We start from the raw sequence: 24,682 nt of genomic DNA, 5'->3' as shown, positions 1-24,682 counted from the left end.
GTAAATATATGCACTCTTATCGCCCATTAGATGTCTGCTGAGAGCCTGGTTTTGCAGCATCCAGGAAACAACTGTTGATGTAGTTTGATTTCCTCCTGCATATATACTGTATATATATCTTTCTGTATAACACAGGAAAACTTCATATCTCATATTCAAGAACTCAACTTGATTCTCTCTACCTGAGGGGACATGTGCCAAAATGAAAATTGTTTTTTAAGAGAACATTTTCAATTATTTTGTGGATATGCATTGAAAAACTTAAAAATGTCTCTTGCATTACATGATGTCCACTACTCCTGTAAGACATATACATTTTAAGAAACATAACAATTACTGTCACTTTGCCGATCCTTACATGTAAAAAATAACAAAAAGTTACTTTCATTACAAAATCTTGCTTTAATAATCCATGCATGCAAATATTAGGAATGTGTTTAAGAAAGCCACCAATGAGCTGAGTTTACAATATGAAAATATACTATTGCTGCAGGGGCTTTATGCTAAACCCCACTTTGTTTACTTATCAGTCAACTGACATCATAGCATAACTAAGTCGTCAGAAAACTTTGAGACAATTACTGCAAACCTCCATTTTAAATGAAGTATTCCTTAAAACAAACTGGATGTTGTTTGTGCTTCTTTATGACCTTTAAAAGCAAACAAGACCATCAGCATTAAGATCGACAATTTCTATAGTTTTATTTTTGAGGTCTCAAACTGCTGCCAGAATGTAGGGATCATATGAAGTGATAGCATCCTGCATCAAACAGACTTTTTTTATTTACATTTTTCACATTTGATGGGTTTAAGAAAACAGGAAGAGATTTTTTTGAGAAACGAGTGTGTACAGGACAAAATCAGCACAGAAATAAGAGGTACTTTTTTGGCCACAGAAGGCAGCAAAATCAACACATACCAAAAGCTAAAGACAGAAACCCCAGTTGTTCTGATTTGTCCAAACTATTAAATTCGTGTACATTTGTTAACTGTCTGAGAGCACAAACTGACATGTTCAGATCATAAGAAAAGTCACACTGATGTAAAATCAAAGTGGGGAGTTTTTTTTTTTAAATGCCATTTACTTTTGAAATGTGATTTTTTTACAGTGCATGTGCGCATTGGTGTAGTCTGTGTACTGTTTTTTTTAATCCACGTTCCCGTGGATAAATTATGGAGCATAAGAACTACATTTTCAGTCATGCTGTCTGTCCAACTTTTAGATCAAGATAACTCTCACACCCAAATGTCCCATCTATGCACAAAAGTCCTGGAATTTTACGTGGGTGATTATCCTGTACCTAAGAATAAAACAATGAACACAAACACCAAAACATTTTATCAATTTTATTAAGAAAACAAAACCATTGGACATGATAAAAACCAAGCACTACTGATGGAATAAATAAGTCAAACCAAACCATAAATCTGTACAAGATCTAAAGTGAAACAAAAATGGTCCCAAGAAAAACATCATACAAGAATTTATATCTCACAGCTCTTTTTTTTTAAACACACAGTTATGAGCAAACTATAAGGAATCGGCTCAATCAGGTGAAAGCTACAACATAAGTGAGATCTTTTTTTCCTTTCTTTTTTAACTGAGTGTACATAATGCTGTTTATAACTGTTAATGTCATTACGATAGCATTTTAAGTTCCAGCACTGCTGGACTGGGAATGAGGTATATGCTAATCCATCCTCTAAACTGAGACCATTTTTTTAAATTTCTTTTCTCTCCATCCATGTGATTGCTGATTTGCTGAAATCTGATCAAGTAATTCTGTCATAAAGTTCTTCTGCAGCTCTGGTATGAAGTCACAAATATTCAGAAATGAAAGGAAGTCTGACATGTGTGAGGTTGTACATTAGAGAGGTTTAAAGGTCTGAATCTCGACTAACAAGTTCAAGTAAATTGCACAGATCTGCACAAAAACCGAGACCTTTGATGCTGTGTGTGTGTGTGTGTGTGTGTGTGTGTGTGTGTTAGGATTCAGCCAATAGACAGCACCTTGAAGGAGGATCAGAACCAACATTTCATCTAAAAATCTGGACCCTTCTGTGTCGAGCTGCAGGTACACTTAGGCCAGAGATAAGTAGTGATACACAGAACATGTACAGAGATGGGGGGGCGATTAGTTATGAGTCAAGAGGGGAAAACCGGTTCAAGTAACGGGTCTTTTTCTTTTTTAGAGGGGAAAAACAACAGCTAAGTGCCACCTGACCTGGAATTCAGATTTTTGAGGGTTGTAGAGGTTTAAACTTCCAGAAGAAGCATCTTAAAAAAAAAAACCTCTGGCTACTGTTGGAGTTCCAGTCCGCGACTGTTTTAGAGGAATAGCTCTACATTTTGGGAAACATTTGCTGTCTTGCTCAGCGTTTAAAGAATGATGCTACTAGTAGTGAGATTTAGAGGTGCCGATAGTTGGATTTCTCTGTCTGTGGAACAGAGCCGGGCTCGCTGTTTGGTCTCCATTTCCAGGCTAACGTGAGCTAAGCTAAGCAAAGCAATCACATTCACGTCTACAGTCGATGTGAGTGTAACACGCTCGAGCCCTAAACTGCCTACCAGCACCTTTTCTCTCTGTTGATTCTGAAAATCTAAGGTTTCCTCCTGGAGGTCAGAATCACATTTCCACCCATTAAAACACAACTTGTCATTTTATACTGTTTTTATAGAAACTAAGGAATAATATAAAAAGGTGAATTTGAGAACTTGTGTTTAAGTTTTACAAAAACACTAAAAACAACAAGGAGCTGTTTTACGGGGGGGTCACATGGGACTATGTATTGGCGTTAAAATCGTGAAACAACTGAGTGATACTGTGTTAATAAATGCGTATAATCCATGTATCAGCACCTCTAAAGCCCACTAATTAAAACTAATCTTTCTGCATCAGTTCAAGAAGCAGGATTTCCTTCCTTACAGGGAGTTCCTGAAACTTCATCATTCATCTGGTGTTCAGTAGTGAGCTTTAGAGGTGCTGATGCGGGGTTTGTCTTCTGCCTCGGACAAAACTGGTCAATCTGATTTTCTCCGTCTATGCCAAACTAAGTCCCCTCTGCCTTTTGCTTAACATCAAACATCAAACTACAAGAGTGGCATGTTGCTCTCACCCAGAATGGGAATATTTTCCAAAATGTTGAACTATTCCCTCAAATAAAACCAAAGATATCGTAGTGGAATAAAACAAATTTGATCATGCTCATTAGCGACGATGATAAGGCAAAAACAAAAAAAAACAACAACCATGGCACCAGAATTGTGAGTCCAAACCTGTTTGACCTAACACGTGTATTTCATCGTAGCAACTCAAGGCACACCATCAGGACGTACGCTACCTATGCCTGTCTTCACTACTTATCCAAAGAGTTTATTATCTTGCCCAGTACCGTCTTCTTCTTCTTCTACGAACCACAAGCTAACTCACCTTAATAAACTTGTGAATGGAGAACTTTTCATGGATAGAGACAAAAGACTTCCACTACAGCAGCAAATCTATCTGTGATCGATTGTGACATACCATAACAGTGCATTGACCCTCCTGAGAAAAAAACCCTAAACACTTCCTAAACAAATATAGAACATTAGTCTAACAGGAGGCGAATCAGGAGGATTGGATTGACGTGGTCTTAGGGTGGAGGTTCCCCCTGCAGCCGCTGTTTTGAGACCTGGTTAGCCTCTGAGCTAAACCATTAGCAGTATTCAAAAACGGTCTCAGAACAGCGCCCGGGATCAACCTGGTCCTAAATTCAGAACGCCAGTGTTAACTCTTGTAGTCACAGGTGCAGGTCAGTTTTTGTGGTCTGGCCTGGTGGTGGCTGGAGCTTGGCTGACGGTGCCCCCTCCCCCCTCCCCCCTGGTCACAGAGGGGGATTTTAGCCCCGAGTTCAGAGCTTCTCTTGGCATTAGTGAAAAAGTTGTGGAGAACTGGAAGGAAGCACGGAGGGGACCAGTGAATAGAGGTAATTTCCATTCTCCCTCTGTGCAGAGGAGTGTCAGGGGGGGGGAAAGGAGGCAAAGTGGAGGGGGAGGGAGGGAGGGAAAGAAAGAAGAGAGACGTCCATTCTCCCTTTGGTATAGTTTGGGGTAAAGAGAGGGGAGGGTGAGGGAGTGGGAGGAGAGCTGGTGTGTCCATTCGCCCTAAGTTATCTAGAGTTAATGGAGGGAGGTACAGAGGGAGGGAGATAGGAGGGGAAGGAGACAAACGTTTAACTCTCCTCAAAGTCCGGAGGAGAGGACTCCACTTTGCTCTTCTTAGTGGGCGGGGCCTCTTCCTCTTGGTCCTAGAAGAAGAAAAAAAATACATCAACAATGTGTCCGTAACAACAATTCAACAGAAGAACAGATCGCCAAATGAGAAGCCAGAGCTAGCAAATCTAGAAATACAACTCCAGAAATGTATCTAATAAATAAATAAATAAAACTCCTCAAAAAAAAGTTTGGAAACATTATATCGGTCACTTATTTGGCCCCTTTAAAAATACTAATTGGTGTTGGATTTTATATCGTCGGAAAGCCTGATTAGTCACCTTTACCACGAGGTATAACTTGTAAGGATCGTGCATTCGTGAGAAGAGCAACACAGCTAAACATGCGAGTAGCGCCCCAAAAAGAATGTGCCAAAATGCCCTGCAATGTTCTTCTGTTGGTATTCACTCCTAGCAATAAGCAATGGCAGTGTTTGTTGATGGTCTCATGATGATGAGTAAAACTACCCAGTAAAGTTAGATTTTTGTCTACAGATAAAACTACTTGACATTGATTTTTTATTTATTTATTGATTTTTTACACACAGATAGTGACACACACGCTCCAAGGACAGCAGCAGCAGCAGCTCCCTGCAGTCAGTGTTGTTGTTATTCAAGGTCCTGTTTTATCTACAGCATGTAGCTATAAATATTCACTGCACATTCACTGAGTTCCCCCCCGGGGGCAATGCACATGATGGTTGTAGTTGTAGAAGAAGCAGTGACGGAAAATGTGAAAAACACTCGAGTTTTTTTTCTTCTTTTGGTTTGGTTTATTTGTCCTGGAGTCAAAGTATCTGGCCCAGTGATTTCAACCTCAAAACTAATAAAAAAAAAAAGGGGGAAAAGAGAAAACTAAGTTGGGAAAATACAACAGCATGTTTTTTCCAGAAAACAGTGGGCCTCGTTCACCAACGATTCTACACAACACAATTGTGTTCTTACAAACTTTTGAAGAAGATTCTGAGATTCACTGACGTTTTCTTATGTGGGATTTGATCTTAGGTAAGAACAGAAGTTACCAACACTCAAGAGCACTCTTACGCACATTGGGGTGCTGACCAGCTCGGGAAAAATTGTTTCAGTTGTTTTGTTTCATGTTTAATACATAATTTTATGATCATACAAATTGTAGTGGTCTTTATAAACATAGAATAACTTTATTGATCCCAAACTGGGAAATTGTGGAAATAGAAAACATACACATGATACTTCAATTCATGTACATTAGACTAATTATGTTTTTCACATCCCATGCGTCTTTCTGTGTGTTCCTGTGAAACAATTCCTCCCACTGCTGGATCAAACAGCTTGTTTGCTGCTGACCTCCTGCAGTATTACCTCCACTTCTCAAATTATAAAAGTTTGTTCTCCGTCTGGAGTCTGGTGCTCAGCTGTCGCTGTCTGCAGCCCTCTGATTGGCATCTCCACAATCATATTTTTTGCTACCAGCATCCAAATGTGTGTGTCTGCAGGGCCCTGAACTCATTCCCTTTTACGGGCATTGGTTGGGCGGTTACCTATGCACACTTTCAACTTGCTAACACAAGGAGGTAAGCTGCGAACAATTCAGTCATTTAAGAACACGTCGGTGAATCTGACGAATAGTCTTCTTAGAAATCTTCTGAAGGAAAAACTTCAAAGAAAAGTCGTACAAAAAAATACAATCCTATAAACCAAGATATTGGTGAATGCCCTGATTGTTGTTGCTTCCTATCTGTAGATTTACTAACACAGAAGCTTCGTAGAAATATCTGGCAGTAACAAGTCAAAGCCTGGATCATCTGTTTGGCTGGATGTTATTACACACACTTCTGTGATGTCCTTTGCTGCTTTCATCTGACTCCAGTTTATAATTTAAAGGTGTCACCATCTTTAAATCTATTTTTTCTTTATATGGCTTTGTTTTGAATCCTGTTATTGGGGCGAGTATTTTTCTATGTGATGCCTTATGTTCTTTGTTTGGTTAGAGATGATGAGATAAAGGGTCTCTGTAACTGGAGGAAACTGATGAGCTGTAAGTCAATGTGAGGTTCACAGACATGTTTGTACCTGAGTGGCTTTGCTGTCTGATGAGTCCTTCTCCCCCCCTGAGGACAGGCTGTCTCTCTTGGCACTTTGTGCTCTCTCTGAGGTTTCCGATGACGGGGTGGTCTTACCTGAGGATCAAAACACATCGACATCACAACAGGAACTCCATTCTTCATCTGACAGCAAATACAGAGGTCCACAATGAACAAGTCGGGTCAAGACTGTTTTCTGACTCTTTACTGACACCGTGTGGTTGTATAAAGTAACTGCACCATAGCTTTGGGTTTAAATGGAAGCAAATTGGAAGTAATTTAAGAGATCTGACTCTCGTTTAGCCAACAAACCAACAACTAGCTCGCTTAAAACTTCTAAATTGTGAGAGCCTGCTGCATTTTGCCAGAAAGTTCTGCGGTGAATAGACTCTCTGAACTGACATCAGCAACATGTTAGAGTGTTTTTCACCGTTTTCTGAGTTTATTATTCTAAGGACCGATCAGAGGAATAAGCTGAAGTTTCATTCTTAAGTTTAAGTCCCATTTCCTCACATGCTGTTTATGTATACAGAGTTACATCTGCTACAGTTACAGTTCTCTAAATGAGGCTTGTGAGACGCGTGTTTGAAATGCTACTACCGCCAATGGAACTGCATTCACATAAGATTTGTTTAAACTGTTACAGAAATGTTAGTACGACATCTGCCCAGAGCTTATTCAGACCTACGTACTAAACTGTCGTCATAGTAACTTACAGAGGTCGATGTCTGAGGGGGCTATCGAGAGACTGAGAGGAGAGTAAAACAGGGTTGACGGTTTGAGTCCCAAGGGAGACAGAGAGGCCACAGCTGTTTGTCCTCCAGTAAGCTGTGTGTACTTAACTAATGGGGAAGAATTCGTTTTGACTGTCAGAGTGATGATGTTGGAACCGATGTTCAAAGACGGAGATCGGTCATGACAACTGCTTGCTGTTCATCAAGCTTTATTATTTCAAAGTGTCTGCTGATGTTAATTGTATAAGTGTGTGTGTGTGTGTGTGTCTGACCCCTCTTGCTGTCCGGGCTCTGGTCACTCTTGGTCTCGCTGCTCTCGCGGTGAGACGTGTTGGTGGGCTCGGGGGCGGGGCTCGTGCTACAACTGTTTTCCTGTTTCACTGGAGACGAGTCGGCGATGGAGCTCTGGTTGCTGTTGTCGTCTGGAACAGACAAAAGATGGAGTCACTTTATTTGGAAATGATGAAACTTGACAGACATGGAGACACAAAACATGTCTCATCTTTTATTCCCAGAAGTAAAAGCCAAAGGGGGGAATGCATTCAAAATACAAATAATCTGGTCAACATGTAAATACGTTTTTTTTTTTGTTTTTTTTTAAATGGAAGGTGGAAATGTCTGCTTTAAAAACATCTAATTTATTTCCATACAGCCTTCATTTTAAAATATATTTCCATTCAAAAAAGAATGCAAAAACACTCAATAACATCACGGCAGGGTGAAGGTAGTCTAAATCAATGATGCTTCAAAAACCAGAGAGAAACATTCAGAGTGTACCGGGCCTTTTTCTCTTTCGTATTAGTAATTTAAAAACATTGAAGGGACTCTTTTTTTAAACTATTCGACAGAGCACAGCCACTAAAAGTAAACAAACTGGTAATCAGACTTTTTGTCTACAAGGTGCCTGCTCAGTTTGAGAAAATAGTGTTTTAAAAAAAATCTCCTGATTAAAAGGAATTCAAATAAATTATCTTCCTTAAGACATATGAGCTTGCATCTCACATTGCAGGACATGATCTAACACCACGTTGCAACTTGCAGAAGTCACAGAATAATGCGAACAACATATCAAAGATGGCGGACGAAGCAACAAAGTCGGACACTATGAGGATGACGACTTTCCTACCAATCACTCTTTAATAAGACATATTCATAGTATCAATGAAAGCGTGGAAAAGAACACAGTGGCAAGCAGAAAAGGGTATAAACAGCTTCATAACAGGCAAGAAGACGACGTTTATAGCACCCACCATGCATGTCCATCATCCCCGGAGAGGAGCTGTTCTCTGGAGTCGTCAACTCTGAGCCGTATTTCTCATCTTTGCCCTTCTTCTTGTTCTTATTTTTCTACAAAGACGGAAAAAGAAACCACACACAGAAGCTCAATTTAAGAGCAATCAACATGTGAATAATCTTGACAGATTCACAGCATTATTCAAAGGGTTGAGGGAGGTTAAAAGTGTGTTCATGTATTACAAAATAGTATTTTGTCCTTGAATACAAGCTGGAACATCCTGGAACTCACATCATCTGATTTAGGCTCCGTCACTGGCACCCACTTGTAGATACGAAGGGACGTGTCTCCTACAGTCACCCATTTCTTCTCCCTGTGTAGGAGTGAAAATAAACTCAATAAAAAAGGAGCAAAGGCAACGCACGTTTATTTTTAAATTAAGACACTGAGACGTGATTTTTTAAGACGGACTTGAACTGCAGTTCCCGATCACGAAGCATCTTGAGATTAAATAACGTTCATTTCTAGATAGATTTAACTCAGAAAAGTACATATACAATCTGTACAATGTCAGCTAAAATACGATCAAAACCATTTCAATATCCCACAGCCAAGTATCACACAGATTCATTTAACAGTGATTAACGGCTTGTTTCATTGGACACAGCACATCCTAAAGTTCACAATCATTTAAAGCAGAGGAGAAGAAGTATTTTTGAGGCTGGAAGCTATTTTCCTCAGAGTCTTATTGAAATCTGTCAGTGAAATATATTTAGTTTTTGTCTCTAAAAACAAAAACTACAGTAGATTAAATACAATGTAGGACTTTGCCTTTAGGAAGTTTGGTAGAGTTTTTATTTAAAAAATTATAATGAGACGCAGAGCGCACGCCCCGTGTACAGAGCCTACAGTCCTCCAAGCAGGCGGCCTGCCTGGGGTTTGAACCCGACCCGTGTCTCCCTCCCTTCATGTCATTATCCCATTCTTACTCTCTCCATCCACTGTCCTATCTCCACAATAAAAGGCCCAAAAAACGCATAAATACATCTTTTTTTTTTTTTTAAATGACACAACAATGGAATTAATTGAATTTACTTGTTTTTTGCCTACTAGAGACGCAGGTTCATCAAATTAAAAAGCAAGTGCTGATAAAGTGATAGTGTGTATAGTTTATAATGCGCACAAGAAGTCTGTATTATGTCTGTAACATCAAAATATTGTTCATTCATTTGTCAACAATTTGTAAGACTGATCAAGGACATTGTCTTTACGGTTTAAGGAAAAAGCAAAAAACTATCCATCACAGTCTAGCCTACTGAAGCCGGTATTTATATTGACTTTTTCTTTGTCCAACAACAATCTAAAACCTGTAAAGACCATAAAAAGACTCATAAAATGCAGCAATGTTCCAGTTTTTTTTTTTTACTCTGAAAGTTGACTTTTCATTTTCACAACTTGTTTTCTCAAAAGTTTTCTACTGACCAAACACTACTTTATTTACTGTAAGCTTTCTCTTATACAAGTACAAATATTTATATCGGAAAATCTAAAATGAAAAAGTATTGACCTCTGAAATGTTGTTAAATATAAAGTACACAAAACATTGAGGGGAAAAAAAAACTAAACATTTGTTTTACTAAAGTAAAGCATCAATATTTGAATGAAACTTTAAAAAAAGAAAAGAAAAGAAAAAGCCTACATTCCCGGAAAACACACTCCGTGAAATAACATAACACATTAAAATGTATAAAGTTTAAATCCATGTAGTCCCATTTCTATCAACAAAAAAAATGAAGTTACTGTTCAAACTTCTTTCTGTGAACTGTCTTTCACCTGAGGACGTTTGATTAAACCGACTGATAAAATATTTCACACATCTACATTTGACCCCCCGGCTGAGGTCAAACTCCGAGATAAAACAGCAGCATCTCCTCGTAGTAAATATGTATATTTCAGCAGTTAAATGTGTATAAAAGCGCTTTTTTTAACAGTGTTAAACGATGAAGACTGAGTCACTACGTGTTCAGCCATGCACTACTGTAGCCTACTTCCCTCTCCCAACCCCCACCGTGCCTTCTTCTCTATCAGACCTAAAGGGCGACTCAAAGCGCTTAATTTAAAACTCCACACGGACAAAAACTACTCCGACTCAAGAGCGCCGTCGTCCAATTGTTCCCGAGTCGAGAGTTATCGGACGTTTCGGCGCAACAAAAAAAAAAACCCGCCGCCTGTACTAACACACTCAACAGCGGGCAGCAATGGCTTCATGTGACTGCATCGAAATGGCTTCTGGTTCAACCCTTGCCGTTAAAAAACAGCGAGAGAGAGAGAGAGAGACACACCGGCTACGTGTTGTGAGATTCACACACCGGCTTTTCGACCTCTCTACGCGCCGCGCTGCACCTGAGCAGCGACTACATCTGCCGTGAATCCCGTTCACAAATTGTCCTTTTTTTTCCTTTCAATTTCATCCCTCGCTCCCGTCTCGCTCCTTCCCTCTCCTCCCCCAACAAGCAAGCCTTTCTCGTGTTAGATAACGAAGCCAGTTTTTCCCCTGTTATTTTTACTTACCATTTTCGTACTTTCTCAATAGCGGCCATAACCCGCTTGATGTCATCTTTCGCCCTGCTCCGGGTCTCAGCTCGGACCGACCTGCCCGACATTGCCGCGGTGGGTATAATATTTTTTTTTTTAAAGCTCGCCGGCAGTTCAGACACAATGCAAACAGTAGAGCGCACAGAGGAGCCGACTGCGCATGCGCGGACTGATGAAGCATGTAGAGAGAGAGGAGAGAGGGGAGCGTGGCTGCAGCTGCACTGTGAGGAGAGATGTGTCTCCCTGCTGTGTGTGTGCAGGAGAACAAAGAGGCTGCTAACAGCATGGATCTCCTCAGTGCTGAAGAAACTATTCTGTAGTCTTTACTGGAGTTAAAGTACTCATACCAAATTGTAAGACTTCTACATTAAAATTAAAAGTCCTGCTTGAAAGTATTTACAGTGTCAACTCAAGTACTGTGTTTGAATATAATCTGAGGTAGGCCTACTTGCACAACATTTGAGTACTAAAATATAAAAAATTACTGCTCTATTATTAAGCGTCTCAGATTGCAAATGTTTCTCAAGTGCAGCATTGGAAAGTGCTTTACTGATTAACTTTAACCTAAAACATTTTAGGGACTTATTAGCTGAGTTGGATAAAATATTTGGAGTTTTCTCTTCAGGTAGAGTTCTGTGTGACATCATTAGGTGGAAAACTACAGGTGGAAATGTTAATTGTAAGTGCCTTTCTAAATTTAATGTAGGTTAATTGTATGTACTTGCTTTTATTAGCTCAAGTACAAAAGGCTAGTGAAGTTAAATGTACTATAGGTGTACTTGTACTTCACTTTATTACAACCCGTAAAGCATACATAATAAACAGGCATGTACTTAAGTAAAAGTTAAAGGTAGTTCTGCTTGTTCTAACTGCTGAAGCCACAACTTGATAAACAGGATAGGAAAGATGGTAAAACACATGCTGCCACACAGAGGGGTCATTGGGCAAAATGTGTTGGGTTAAAGTTTTTTTTGTACTCCACAGCTTGGTCAAAAAATCCAAATAACTACATGACTGGACTTTGAGTAAAGTTATCAGGCATTTTGAATTACAACGTTGCCCTCTGTTGGTATAATTAAAAACTGCAGAACTTTGGTCAAAATGAGGAGTTCTGGTGTCTCTCAGCCTTTTCCATTAAAGATTAGCAAAGAAAGATCGAACTCAATTTTACTAAATGATTTATCCTCTTCAGTCTTGTGCAAAGAATATAGTCTATGCATATGTTTTCTTTCCAATTTTTTCCACAACAAAACTCAAATACAAACATTGTAAAAGGTAGGCCTCCTGGAAACTCAGAAGAAACAAATGGGTGCCTAAAAGAAAATGTATACTCACAGCCTTTTGTTGTCACATCTGTAATTAAAATACTACAGTGACAGTTATCAAGAATTATCTGCACCTGAATTATTCTAGACCACTTTTTTCGGTGACTAACCTGAGGTCCCTGAATCTATTTCTTTCATGCAGAATTCATTTATTTAGTATTTTTTTTAAAAAACAAACACTATAATGTAGCCTAGTTATAAACAAACATAGCCAATCCGTTTTTTTAAACGTAAAGTATTCGTCAGGAACAATGACTTAAGGTCAGTAATCATTTAGGGTCTCCTTTAAAAACATGGGCTATTTATTTAAGTTGTTTTTTTTAATCTATCAACATTACTTCTCCATACTATAGCCTGCAGTATATGCCATGTGTGCTAAATAATGTAAAGTTTTTACCACATTTTCTGGTCCATAAAAGAGATAAAGATAAAGATAAACTTTATTGATCCCTGTGGGGGAAATTTGTGCATTACAGCAGCTCCAGAAAACGGGACGGGAATATAATTATTAAAAATAAAAATAGAAGTTAAAATCAAATCAAACATATTTACATCAGTTAAATAAAAAAATACAATAATGTAATGTAAAATTACACAGTAATAAAAAAATACAATAATGTAAAATTACACAGTAAATAAAAAAAATACAATAATGTAAAATTACACAGTAAATAAAAAAAATACAATAATGTAAAATTACACAGTAGTAGTAATTACAAAAGTAGTCCTATTAACTGCATGTCGACTGAAAAAATGTGTAAGAGTAAAGACAGCTGGAAAAACAAGTTTTTAATTTTTTATAGATTTTTTTATAGATAAACTAACTACTATTTTAAGCAACATGTTTCCAACAACAACAAAAAAAATCAAAACCTCAGAGTTCAATAGTTCCGACAGCACGAGAAGGGGGCACATCGTTTACGTCATCTCTCTGCGACACATCAACACGCAGCTCTTCGAAAGGATGAGCTAACACAGTGCAACTCTTCAGTCACCGATAACAAACTTTCCTGACAGACTCAAGCGCATTTTCTTTGGCATCATTTTGAGAACTGTGTCCGAAACTGTTAGTAAATAAATAATTAATTTTCATATTGTTTTGTTATTTGGTTTAAACGAAGGCTCCATTGACGCGAAGTGAGCAGCTCTGGCATGTGTCAAAACTAAATGAAATCAGTATCCACACAGGTTGGTTTTAATACTGAAGACTGCAGCTCATAGGCTCCCCTGTGGACGTACAATATGAATGAAGAAGGTAAGTACTTTCAAGAGTAATATTTATATCATATTTATATTTTATTAGCAGAGCACGTTAACTCCCTTTCACTGTTTCCACTGAGCAGAGCTGGTGGAGTATTTCAGGGCTCAAATGAGCAAAGACCCGGACATGGCCTCAGCTGTGGCCGCTATCCGCACTCTGCTTGAATTCCTCAAGAGAGACAAAGGTTTGTTTATCTCCACTATTGAAAATGTGTGAAAATACCACCCCAAAAGCCCTGCTTTCAAAACCCTCATACATTATATCTATGTTGTTGTTTTCAGTAAAATGTATTTCAAATATGGCTTGTAGTTGTAAAAAAAAGAGAGAAACATTTCAATAATGTTCAGTTCATACTTTACTACCGCTTATGAGTTACCCCATCTTTTCCATTTAAAAACTGCTTGTTACGTCTACATTTCTGATGCCTGCTCCCTTCAGGTGAAACGATCCTGGGCCTGAGGGAGAGCCTGAAGTGGGCCACAGACTGCCTGACAGGAGTGGACTCCTCAGTGGCTGTGTCCTCAGGAGGAGAGCTCTTCCTGCGCTTCATCAGCCTCACATCACTGGAGCATCAGGTGAGCAGAAAAATACAACAACAACAACAACAAAAAAGTCCTGCAGTCTTCAATACATAAAATCAGGGGGCTAAATCAGTCAGATTAGGGGTCTTTCTAAAAAAAAAAAAATGGGATGACTGACATTTTTCTGCATTTTGAAACATTTATTATCAAAGGCATACGGGTATTCAGTCTGAAAGTCTGAGGAAACAAAAGTCAAATAATGTCTCTCATCTAAATGACTAATTTTTTGTAGCTTTTTATCAAATCTCTTCCAAAATGTGAATTACAAAAGTCTGACTAAATCCAACACAGTGCTCTGACAAATTCTAACTAAAGCAGTTACTGTTATTGGTTTTAATCATTATGAGGCTTTCATACCTGCCTACCAGAGATCAGCACCTGTACCTGTCTGATGAATTTAAAAATGAGGATATAGGTTATAGTAGGAGTAGAAGGATACGGCTGATTTAAAAAAATATTTTCATCATATAATATTTTACAAAAATACATAGTTTTACAAAATACTAAGATGTGAAAAAAAATCCTTACAGAGTTGAAACAAATCTGAGGGGGCTCCAGCACCCCAATTTGAATGTGCATGACACATCTGCATTAAAAAAAAAAAAAATCATCTTATAGCAGCTTTACTAGTCTAAATTAGACAAAACAAGACCAACCTTGGTTTTTTTTTTTTTTTAAATGTTGTTACTTGGACACAAATCAACCAATATTAGACTTGATTTGCACATCAGTCTGTGCATGACGTAGTTCTTTTATGTCTTCTTTAGAGGTTGCTCCAAAGTGATTACTTAGAGAGGGTTTAATCAAGTTGTTAGAATTGAACTGAATTAGTCTCTGCTCACTTTTCTGCCTCCGTCTGCAGGATCTGTCTCGCTGTAAGAAAGTGATGGAGGAGAGAGGGGAACTCTTTCTGGAGAAGATCTCGTTGTCCAGGACCAAAGTGGCTAAGCTCTGCCACACCTTCATAAAAGATGGTGCTGTAAGTATTCACTATTTCCACTCGTGTTTGTTAAATGTTAACAATAATGCAACAGAGGTGCAGATACTGTACTAAAAAAGTCAGGGGTCATTTTGAGGTCTTCTTTGACTGGTGAACAGAACCATGACACCTTTTCAAGCAACTGATGACAGAAATGAATATCATTAACGGTAAAAAGAATGACTGAAATACCAACAAGCTCTTCTTAACCTCAGAAAATCCTGACTCACGCGTACTCCAGAGTGGTCCTCAGGGTGCTGGAGAAAGCTGCAGCTGAGAAGAAACGCTTCTCTGTCTATGTGACTGAATCGCAGCCTGACGCCGCCGGGTGAGTAAAATACCGTCCGTAAAACTGTGTCTCGGTTCTATCCAGAAAGGACGAAGCGACTCATTGAACGACCCTTTCTTGTAAAACGCAGGCAACAGATGGCAGACGCCCTGAGAAAACTCAATGTTCCAGTCACTGTGGTCCTGGATGCAGCTGTGGGGTAAAAACATTCACTTTAAAATCATTTGGATCTACAACAGGAACACACCTCACGTCTTCGGCGTGTTTTCGTCGAATCTTTTTTTTTTACAGGTATGTTTTGGAGAAAGTAGACCTGGTCATTGTCGGTGCAGAGGGAGTCGTCGAGAGCGGAGGAATCATCAACAAGGTGAGTTTCAATAGACAAGTTCATATCAGGCTCTCTGCGGATAACTTTGTGGGACCAAAGAGCCGAGTTAAATCTTGTTTCAGCACTTTCCTATTAAAGAAGGGGGAGTTTTCTAAAAGTCTTACAACAGGTGCATGGGAGTGCTAGAAGCCCCTTTTACATTGGCAGTTTCTGGGAGGATATTTGCGTCCCTGGGTGGTGGAAAGTTGTTCAACCCTGATCTGCCATCAGTGGTAGTGACAGAGGTGTAACAGAGTCATGTGTAACATGAGATTTGACTGGGCAGATTTAATGTAAAGAACAAAGCAAAAGGACAGCAGAACTGTGTTATGGCGCTGTCACAGAATTACAATGTAAGAAACAAAGGGGGCTGTATGTGTTTAAAATGTCTCCTACACATCTTTATAGTGTCTCCAGGAGTGACTGCATCAAAATCTGATGAATTGCTTCAAGTGATGTCACTGGAGTCAATGTGAATCAGGGTTGTATCGGGGGTCTGGAGTTATAAGTGAGTGGCTCAGTTGGTAGAGTCGTCGCCTATCAACCGGAACCCAGCTGAGCAATATGTCTGATGTGTCCTTGGGCAAGACACTTAACCCCGCATTGCTCCCTCTGCTTTGGTGGCAGTGTATGAATGGATTTGTGTTGTACTTACTCTCTGATGTACATCGCTTTGGATAAAAGCGTCTGCTAAGTGAATTGTAGAAGTCATTTTTGAATTGCAGAACAAATGCAAATTAGTCTCAAAAGTCTTTATTACAAATTAAGCGATGAAGCTGTTTTAGGCAGACGTAAACCTGTTCAGGGACTTCTTGTTAAAGATGGATGAAAAATAAATTGTGATTATGTTTTATTCTGTCTTCAGTGAGAAATTCCTCATCTGGCACATACCCTGCAGCAGGGTTAAGGGCACATTAAGAAACTAGACAGAAATAGTCCATCTTCTTAATCATGATCTGCTTTGTTTTTTTTTTTAGTCATATTAATAAATGCATCAGGTTAAGTTTCAGTCTGTTTCTTTACCATCAAAACTCCTCACAGGAGCTGAAAAACATACACAGAGGAGTGAGGTGTTGTACATCATAATAATTCAAAGAAAACTCAAGGAGACAAATGTGGAAAAGTATGAAGTTCAGAATTTCATGTTGAATGAATGGAGAGTGGCTGAAAATGTAAAGACTGAATAAAAGTAAAGCATGTGATGCATCAGAGAGATCAACATTTCTCCTTCCCTCCTGCAGATTGGCACGTATCAGACGGCCGTGTGCTCCAAAGCTCACAACAAACCGTTCTACGTGGTGGCAGAGAGCTTTAAATTTGTCCGTCTCTACCCGCTCAACCAGCAGGACGTCCCCGATAAGTTTAAGGTATTTAACGTCAGAATTTCAAATCCGCATTGATCGTCTCTTTGAGTATTTCTTTTCACACCTTCTCCTCGTCCTCACTTCCACAGTACAAAGCCGACACCCTGAAGACCGTACAGAACCTTTCAGAGGAGCACCCAATGACTGATTACACGCCCCCTTCCCTCATCACCCTCCTCTTCACCGACCTGGGAGTCCTCACACCCTCAGCTGTCAGCGACGAACTCATCAAGCTTTATTTATAAAGAAAAAAAAAACTGTGCCTCAGAACTCTCAATAAAAATATCAACAGGTCAAAGTTTTGGGATTTATTTCTGTTTTTTTTTTTTTTACACGTTGTTTCATCAGACTTCCTCCTCTGGGCCGTCGCGTGAAGCTGCTTCTGTTTTGTGTTTGGACTTTGGTCCACTTGTTACCCGATTCTCAAAGTCCTCCTCGCTGATTTTACCTTTCTTTAGTTTCTTGAGAAGGCGAGTGTCATTTAAAAGCTCCGCCATGTCTGCATCTTCAATGTCGGAGTCCTGCAGACAAACACACAAAGGAGAGCTCTGAATTAATGTTGAATTTTTCATTCAAGACCACTTTTAAATCTCTGCCTCATGTACACATGACTGCATTTTTTCACAGTCTGATCTAGTGTCAGATTTCAGGAGTTCTGCTGGTTTGCATGTTCTACATTAAACAATTTGACCACTACCGTAAATAAAAAAAACAAGCCCACGAGTTCTGAATTGGATGGTCACTGGTTGAGAAATACCTCATTGTGTTTCCTCTTGGCGGCGTTCTTCCTCCTGCGATCCTTTCTGCTCTTCTGTTTGGACCAGGACTTGTTCTTGATGAAGGTCCTTCTGGGAAGCGGCGGCTTGTCTTTCAGCTCGGCGAGCATCTTCTGTCTCTGCTTCTCCCTGTTCTTGTCCTTGTAGCGGATTGTCTCTGTGTCTATCGTTGTCTGGGTGAAACCAGGAAACGTTTTGCCCCTCAGCTCAGGCATCTTGGGGAGGCGGAGGAGGGCGAATCCGCGGGCTAAAGTGGCATAATTCAGATCTAGATGGTAAAAAAAAAACATGACATGTTTATACTTTATGAATTCCGCTGAGAAGTGCTGGGCAATAAAACAGAAGACATTCTCACCTTTAACTCTGAAGATGAGGCTACACTCGTGTTTGGCGTAGGCCTGGACGCAGGAGACAAAGGCTCTCATGCTTCTGTCGAACATGGCTCGGTCCGCTAGAGACATAGCCTGAACCTTCGGCAGCACGTCCACAACATCACCTATAGGGGACATCGGCTGCAACGGGCACTGAGGAGAATACAGAGTGAACTTAAATGTGTGAGGGCTGGACTGTGGAAGTGCGAGAAAACAACTCATATTTTATCTGTGACCATGGACTGTATAAGAACATGAAGTAACCTCAGACTCTTTGAAGCACTGAGAAGCCAAAGCAGCAGTGTTTAAAAACCTGCTTTCTTTCTAATGTGGGAGAAAAACTTTAACTTTTTAGACTTTTACAGTAGAACACAAAGTAATGGATGAGGTCCCTGTAGCTACGTCCTCTTACAGACAGTCTGAAACCTACATTAACAACAATCAGCACAACATAAATGTCCAAAATTTACTTTCTGGTTGATGGACAGAAAATTGACGTAGGACTCCTCCATTGGCAGCAGGAAAACGAGGGCGTTGCCTTGATTTCCAATGCGCGCTGTACGCCCACATCGATGTACGAAGGCACTGAAATATAGAGGAGAAAGAAGAGAGAAGTTATTATCGCAGTATGAGCATTAACAATAAGTCTGAATTTATCACAATAAATATGACCTGCTATTTACAGTTACAGTATCTTATTGAATAAGATCAAGTATGTCACTTATAATACCAAACACACCATTCTATTTTAGCATTTTGCTTTCTCACCTGGCACTGCTCGGAGGATCATACTGCAACACCCAGTTCACATCAGGGATATCTATGCCTCTCGCCATGACGTCTGTGCACACCAAGATCCCACTGCAATGCAACGTGTGCAATATTTAATAATGAAGAGTTCCACTTGCACATAACCCGATTTTTGTCGTACCTGCACATGCACACAAAGTCTCACCTCTTCAGCGCGCGGAAGTCTGCAAAGATCTTGTTGCGTTTGTTCTTCATCTTGCCGTGGATGCAGTGGACCGTGACCTTCTTGACGAGAGTCTCGAGAGCTCGACCGTAGTACTCCACACACGCACACGTACTGATGAGGACAAAGACAGTTACTACACGCCGACAAAAGAATGTTTGAATTTAAGACAAGTGACAATGAAATGCTTGGGGCAGTTTAATCTTGATTTTAGCGTAGGAATTGATATTTGTCATCCATGTGTAGCTCCTGACATTTTTTGTGATATTTTCAGGAGATTCAGGGTAGTGGTGCACACAGACTGTTTAAAGAATTAAACAGAAAGAAGTCTTGATCATAGACTGTGTAAAATGGTGGGTGAAACAACAGTCCCCTAAAAGCGAAGCCAAAAGATTTAGAGCTCCCCCCTGTAGACTGGCTGCAGTATAGGTCATATATCCCCGCCTCCTCCATGTTAACAGATGGGCAACGAGTCTAGCTTAAAAAAGGAAAATGCACGTCAAATAAAATGTTCTCACACGCTCCGCTGTCCTGATGGTTAATTTTTATCATTCTGGTTTATGTTTAAAGTTTTATTTTTCTAAGAAATGTAGCTTAAACTAGTTGTTTGATGCAAAAACGAGCAGATGTAAGGACGTGACTGACAGCTCTGTTAACAGATGTTGCTCATGCAGCGTTCTTAAGATATATAAGATAATCAGAGCAGAGGAGAGTCATTTAACTTTCTAATTGTGAGTTTGTGCTTCAATCCGACTCCACAATTTGTTCCGCTGTGGACTGTGATGACTTGAGGGGATCTCTGATGTATTATGGGTAAGTTTTGTGTTTTGGTTAGCTGAATCACCAGCGGAATACGCCAGTTAATGTAATGAGGGTACGTTGGCTTCAATTTTGTACAGTGGAATAAGAATGAGATGCACTGTCCATATTTATAAACAGTCTTAATCGGGGTGAACAGATGTGGCCACACACGCAGCCCACCTTGACAATGTTGAGATATTTTCAGGAGTGCGGTGCATTAGTGAAATGGGCTTTTCAATAGATATCATTTAGTCCCCTGCTACTAAAACACATTCAAACAGGCTGAATCTCTTCTATGAAAATGTACTGTCTGATGTTTCCGACTAGTTTAACACACCTGAAGAAGACCAGATTCTTCTCGTGCTTGTGTTGCCGTAGAAACGCCACCAGGCTGTTGAACTTGTCTTCTGATTTACAGATCTGGAATGACATGGCTTGTGTTATTCTAAAAATGACTTTGGTTGGCGGGTTGTTTGGAATCAGGAATCAGACTAACTCACAGTGTAGTAGTTGGAGAGTCTGGAAGGAGTTTTCTGGACGGCGGAGGCAGCCACGCCCTTCTCTTTGACGGTGATACGTACGGGGTTCCTAAGCCCCGCCCTCACCAGCTTCTCCAGCTCCTGAGTCTGAGTGGCTGAAAACAAACCTGTACGTCTCTGTTTGGGTAGGTAGTCCAGGATTGTGTTCAGACTGGAAATACAAATGTAGACACACGCTGTTAATAGTACAAAGACTGATTTATCTTAATAAAGAAAACAAGTCAGATTTCTGTACATCCATTAGAAGAAGCACTACAGGGATTTGCATATCGAGCTAATTTCTTCTCCAACCAAAAACATAAATTCTGTACCTGGCTTCAAATCCCATGTCCAATAGTCTGTCGGCCTCATCGAGGACCAGCACGTCCAGACTCTTGACGGAGCCGGCCAAGTCCAGACCATCCGACTTTCTCCTGAACATGTCCTCCAGACGACCAGGCGTCGCTATCACAATGTTCGCTCTGAAACAACAACAAGGTTATTATCATTATAGAAAACTGATTAAATGAAAACTAGACATTCAAAAACTTCTCCATGAAACTGAAGTTAATGTATTTCCTAAATATGATGAGTGACAAATGATTTGCCTTTTGTAGAGGGTTTGTTTTTGTCCTCCGCGTTCTGTTGGAATGCAATTCTTCAAAATGGTATGATGTTTGGAGTTTCTATTACACGATGCTTTTTCCGCGGGCCCTTTTGGGTCTCGGCCCTGACAAGTGTCCCACATTAACAAAACACTAAAACTAACAGTGAAACTTTTAAAAACTAAACCAGAGGCACTGGTAGTCTGGTGGTTGGTGCACACGCCCCATGTACGGAGGATGTGGTCCTCCAAGCGGGAAGCCCAGGTTCAAATCCGGCCTGTGGCTCCTTTTCCGCATGTCATTCCCCACTGACTCTATCCACTGTCCTATCTCTACAATAAAGATACAGAAGCCCAAAAAATGTAATAAAATGTAGCTTTTTCTAGATATAAAAAAAGTTTAGACTTAATTAACAAACCAGATTGTTTTAAGTAATCGAAAGTTAATTTAAAATTGAGACAAAAAAAAGAAGCTAAAAAAAAAAAAAAGTATTTTGTATTTTGTGACCATTTGTTGTGCTGATAGTCTTAAAAATAAATTCTCCAAAATATTTTTACAGAAACACTTTTAGAAAATATAAAATATAAATAACAACATACTGATACAACTCTGAAAATATGCTGGTCAATGCAGAGCTGCCATCATACAGTAACATGTTAATTCTACTGCAGTAGTGCTTTAATGGTCTCTGTAATAAGAAGGACATCGTTATTCTTTCGTAGAACTGATAATTGTACCTTCTGTATTTATCACATACCCTTGCTCTTTGAACTTCTCCACATCCTCTATTGGGTTGCTGCCTCCAATCAGTAAAATCTGCCTGAAAAACAAGCATTCAAAAACACACGATCAGGGGAAAAAACTACGGAAGCCCTAGTGGACATGCATCCATACATGATGATTAAAACTTAAGAAAAATCTAGCAAGTGACTAAAGACAAAACGATCAAGACAGAAGAAGACGACTCAGGTCTCCTTCAGCGTCTTTGTACTTACTTGAACTGTGGAAACTTCTGGATGAACTGCTCCATGACTTCACTAATCTGCAGAGCAAGCTCTCTGGTGGGAGTGATCACCAGGGCACCAACCTGCAGGTGAAGAACAAACATTTACAGCTCGGCACTCTCCCAACAAACTAAAGGTTTGAAAGAACGTCTCCTAAAAGTTTCCCCCGGGGAGGGAAAAACAAACACCAGGGGCCGTATTCACAAAACTTCATAAGAGAACCAAGAGTTACTCTGAGTGACCAAATTCTAAAGAAAACTCTTAGTCAAAACATTTTCTTATAATGACCCCTTAAAGTTAAGACTAGATCATTCACAAAGCATCTCTCAGAGCTCTGAAGGTGAGTCAGTGTTTGGAGTAGTGAGGAGGACTTTTAAGAGGCTGAAGAGTTTCTCAAGCAGAGAAGAAAACAGAAACGTTCTCCAAACACTGAATGAAGAATATTATCAATGACTCATAGTTGGGCTACAAGACAAACATCATTTATGCAACCTAATGCCACTAAATGTGGTTTACTCCACAGATGTATCTTCTCACTGATTTAAGGCCCTTCTCGTGCTGATGTAACTATCAGCATGTGATGAGGCTGCTGCACAAGTGAGCATGTGTTTTCAAATATATGGTAAGGTAAAGTACAGCTTGCAATTTAATCACCAGAGATGTTCACGCCTGGCTAGATTCTATGCCTGGACCCAATCGACTTCATCGTCTTTCTACGGCCATTACCACTGAGTGTCACACCTCCGCACTAAGATACAAGTTTCAGTCGCCTCCTTGCTCAGAGTCGCTCTAAAAGTGTTCCTAAATCACTCCGTCAGCTCAAAAACATGGGAGAGTTTTCGCAGATGTTTCGTGAACAGGGGCCCTGGTCTCCTCCTCACCTGCATCTTCTTGAGCTTTTCTTCTCTCTTCAGGAGCAGCTCTATGATCGGAATGACGAAAGCCAGCGTCTTTCCGCTCCCAGTCACCTGCAATGATGTTTAGATGGTTTGATTCATGATGTGTTTTTGTTAACTTAATAATTAGCGGTCTATGATTAATGTCAGGATTGACATATTATCAGTTAGCCTATCACAGTTGTATCCGTGTACAACAATAATGCTGCCATGTCTTCTTATAAGCACCTGTATAATAACATCAACATACTTTAAAAGCACAATTCAGAATCTTTTTTTAGTGACTGATACAGGGGTGGGCAACTGGCGGCCCCGGGGGCCACATGCGGGCCCCCATCAACCCTCAATGTGGCCCTCAGGTCAATTTTTACATATCAATGAATTGAAAATGTGACAAAATCTGCCATAAAATCATGAAATCCAGAAATACGTCCATAATAATATTTGATCACTGGCATATGTTGAGTTAAATTTGAGACATAATTGATTTTTTTTTTTATAATTGAGTCATAATTGATCATTTTTGTATACTACAATTTGGCCCTTTGGCAGGGAGAAGTAATTGAATGTGGCCCCTTGCCGTGACCGAAGTTGCCCATCCCTGCACTAATACAACATGCCCTGAGATAAGAAAGAAATGCCGATGATGGCTAATGGGAAGTCTCTGCTCACTACATCTAATCCTGTCTCATCCATATACTGTAGATCAAATGTAAATCCATTACTTGCATCCCTATTTAGAAAAAATGGTAGCAGTGCGTCTGGTGGATGGTAACTTCACACATTGTACAAAACAAAGCAATTAACAGCAGCAAAATGTAGTCAAGGTCAACTGGTTTATTTAACTCCTGAAACAACAAATAACAGAATAATTCCCTATTTTAAAATAATCTTTAGTGCATATTCAGATTTTTAAAGTGATGAATTGCTGTGTTCATAACTTCAGTGATGGAGCAGGTCATTTAAATAACATACTAACCTTCTAAAAAAAACATAAAAAATATATCTTAATTTATTATTTCATGATTTTTTTTGCACTCTTAGTACGAATCAGCACAATGTATAAGCAGCAAATACCTAAGTTAGGTAAATCAAATAAATATAGTGAAGTTAAGGTAGAAGTGACACACTTACCGCCTCAGCAGCAACATCTTTGTTTCGCATAAAGAGCGGGATACAAGCAGACTACAAATAAGAAATCAACATGTTAGAATAATAAAAATCAGGTATTGTGTTAACTAGTTTGTAGGAGTGCAGCAAACCAAGTGTGAAGCTTTAGTGTTACCTGTACAGGTGTCATGTGTGTAAATTTGAGCTCCTCCAGCGTTTGTAAAATGCTGTCGTTGAGTTTGACAGGTAAACTGTCCCACGTTCCCTCCGTCGCGTTGTCCATTTTCATATATGATGCAGAGTTTGATGCTAATCTTGTTAGCCACTGCTGAGCTGACTCTCCACGCTGCTCCTGCTTCCGGGTGCGCTGATGTTTACAAGCCGGATGGGAAACTAAGAGTTAGCACGACTATAGTTCCGCATGCCCCCCCACACTCCCTCACCACTGTTTTTAGCTGGGGGTTTTTAGTCTCTTATATATCTGTAGGCCTACATATAAGTGTGTCCAACAAAGAAGGGGAGAACAGTAGTGTCTCCTACTTACGTTATATATATATATATATATATATATATATATATATATAT

General features: G+C 39.7%; 3 protein-coding genes across 3 annotated transcripts; 1 reads left to right on the top strand and 2 right to left on the bottom strand.

Moving 5' to 3' along the window:
- Positions 1–1,332: 1,332 nt before the first annotated feature.
- Positions 1,333–10,989, bottom strand: bcl7a (BAF chromatin remodeling complex subunit BCL7A). The gene is made up of 6 exons (XM_061062066.1): positions 10,854–10,989; positions 8,574–8,655; positions 8,299–8,395; positions 7,321–7,470; positions 6,304–6,410; positions 1,333–4,287 (listed from the first exon to the last, which is right to left on the bottom strand). The coding sequence occupies exons 1-6, from the start codon at positions 10,943–10,945 to the stop codon at positions 4,213–4,215; spliced, it is 603 nt and encodes a 200-aa protein (XP_060918049.1). The 5' UTR covers positions 10,946–10,989; the 3' UTR covers positions 1,333–4,212.
- On the top strand, positions 10,846–17,341 carry eif2b1 (eukaryotic translation initiation factor 2B, subunit 1 alpha). The gene is made up of 10 exons (XM_061062064.1): positions 10,846–10,952; positions 13,341–13,457; positions 13,546–13,647; positions 13,902–14,038; positions 14,907–15,023; positions 15,239–15,351; positions 15,443–15,511; positions 15,604–15,679; positions 16,921–17,046; positions 17,133–17,341. Exons 2-10 carry the CDS (start codon positions 13,445–13,447, stop codon positions 17,286–17,288), a joined length of 909 nt encoding a protein of 302 aa, XP_060918047.1. The 5' UTR covers positions 10,846–10,952; positions 13,341–13,444; the 3' UTR covers positions 17,289–17,341.
- Positions 16,417–24,425, bottom strand: ddx55 (DEAD (Asp-Glu-Ala-Asp) box polypeptide 55). The gene is made up of 14 exons (XM_061062063.1): positions 24,273–24,425; positions 24,122–24,172; positions 22,973–23,059; positions 22,083–22,174; positions 21,845–21,907; positions 20,815–20,964; positions 20,465–20,654; positions 20,302–20,384; positions 19,146–19,277; positions 18,959–19,051; positions 18,661–18,775; positions 18,175–18,343; positions 17,801–18,087; positions 16,417–17,564 (listed from the first exon to the last, which is right to left on the bottom strand). Exons 1-14 carry the CDS (start codon positions 24,384–24,386, stop codon positions 17,388–17,390), a joined length of 1,803 nt encoding a protein of 600 aa, XP_060918046.1. The 5' UTR covers positions 24,387–24,425; the 3' UTR covers positions 16,417–17,387.
- Positions 24,426–24,682: the final 257 nt, after the last annotated feature.

This window comes from Labrus mixtus, chromosome 17 (assembly GCF_963584025.1).
Source record: "Labrus mixtus chromosome 17, fLabMix1.1, whole genome shotgun sequence".
Taxonomy (NCBI): Eukaryota; Metazoa; Chordata; class Actinopteri; order Labriformes; family Labridae; genus Labrus; species Labrus mixtus.
This window is presented reverse-complemented; position numbering and strand designations above follow the sequence as displayed.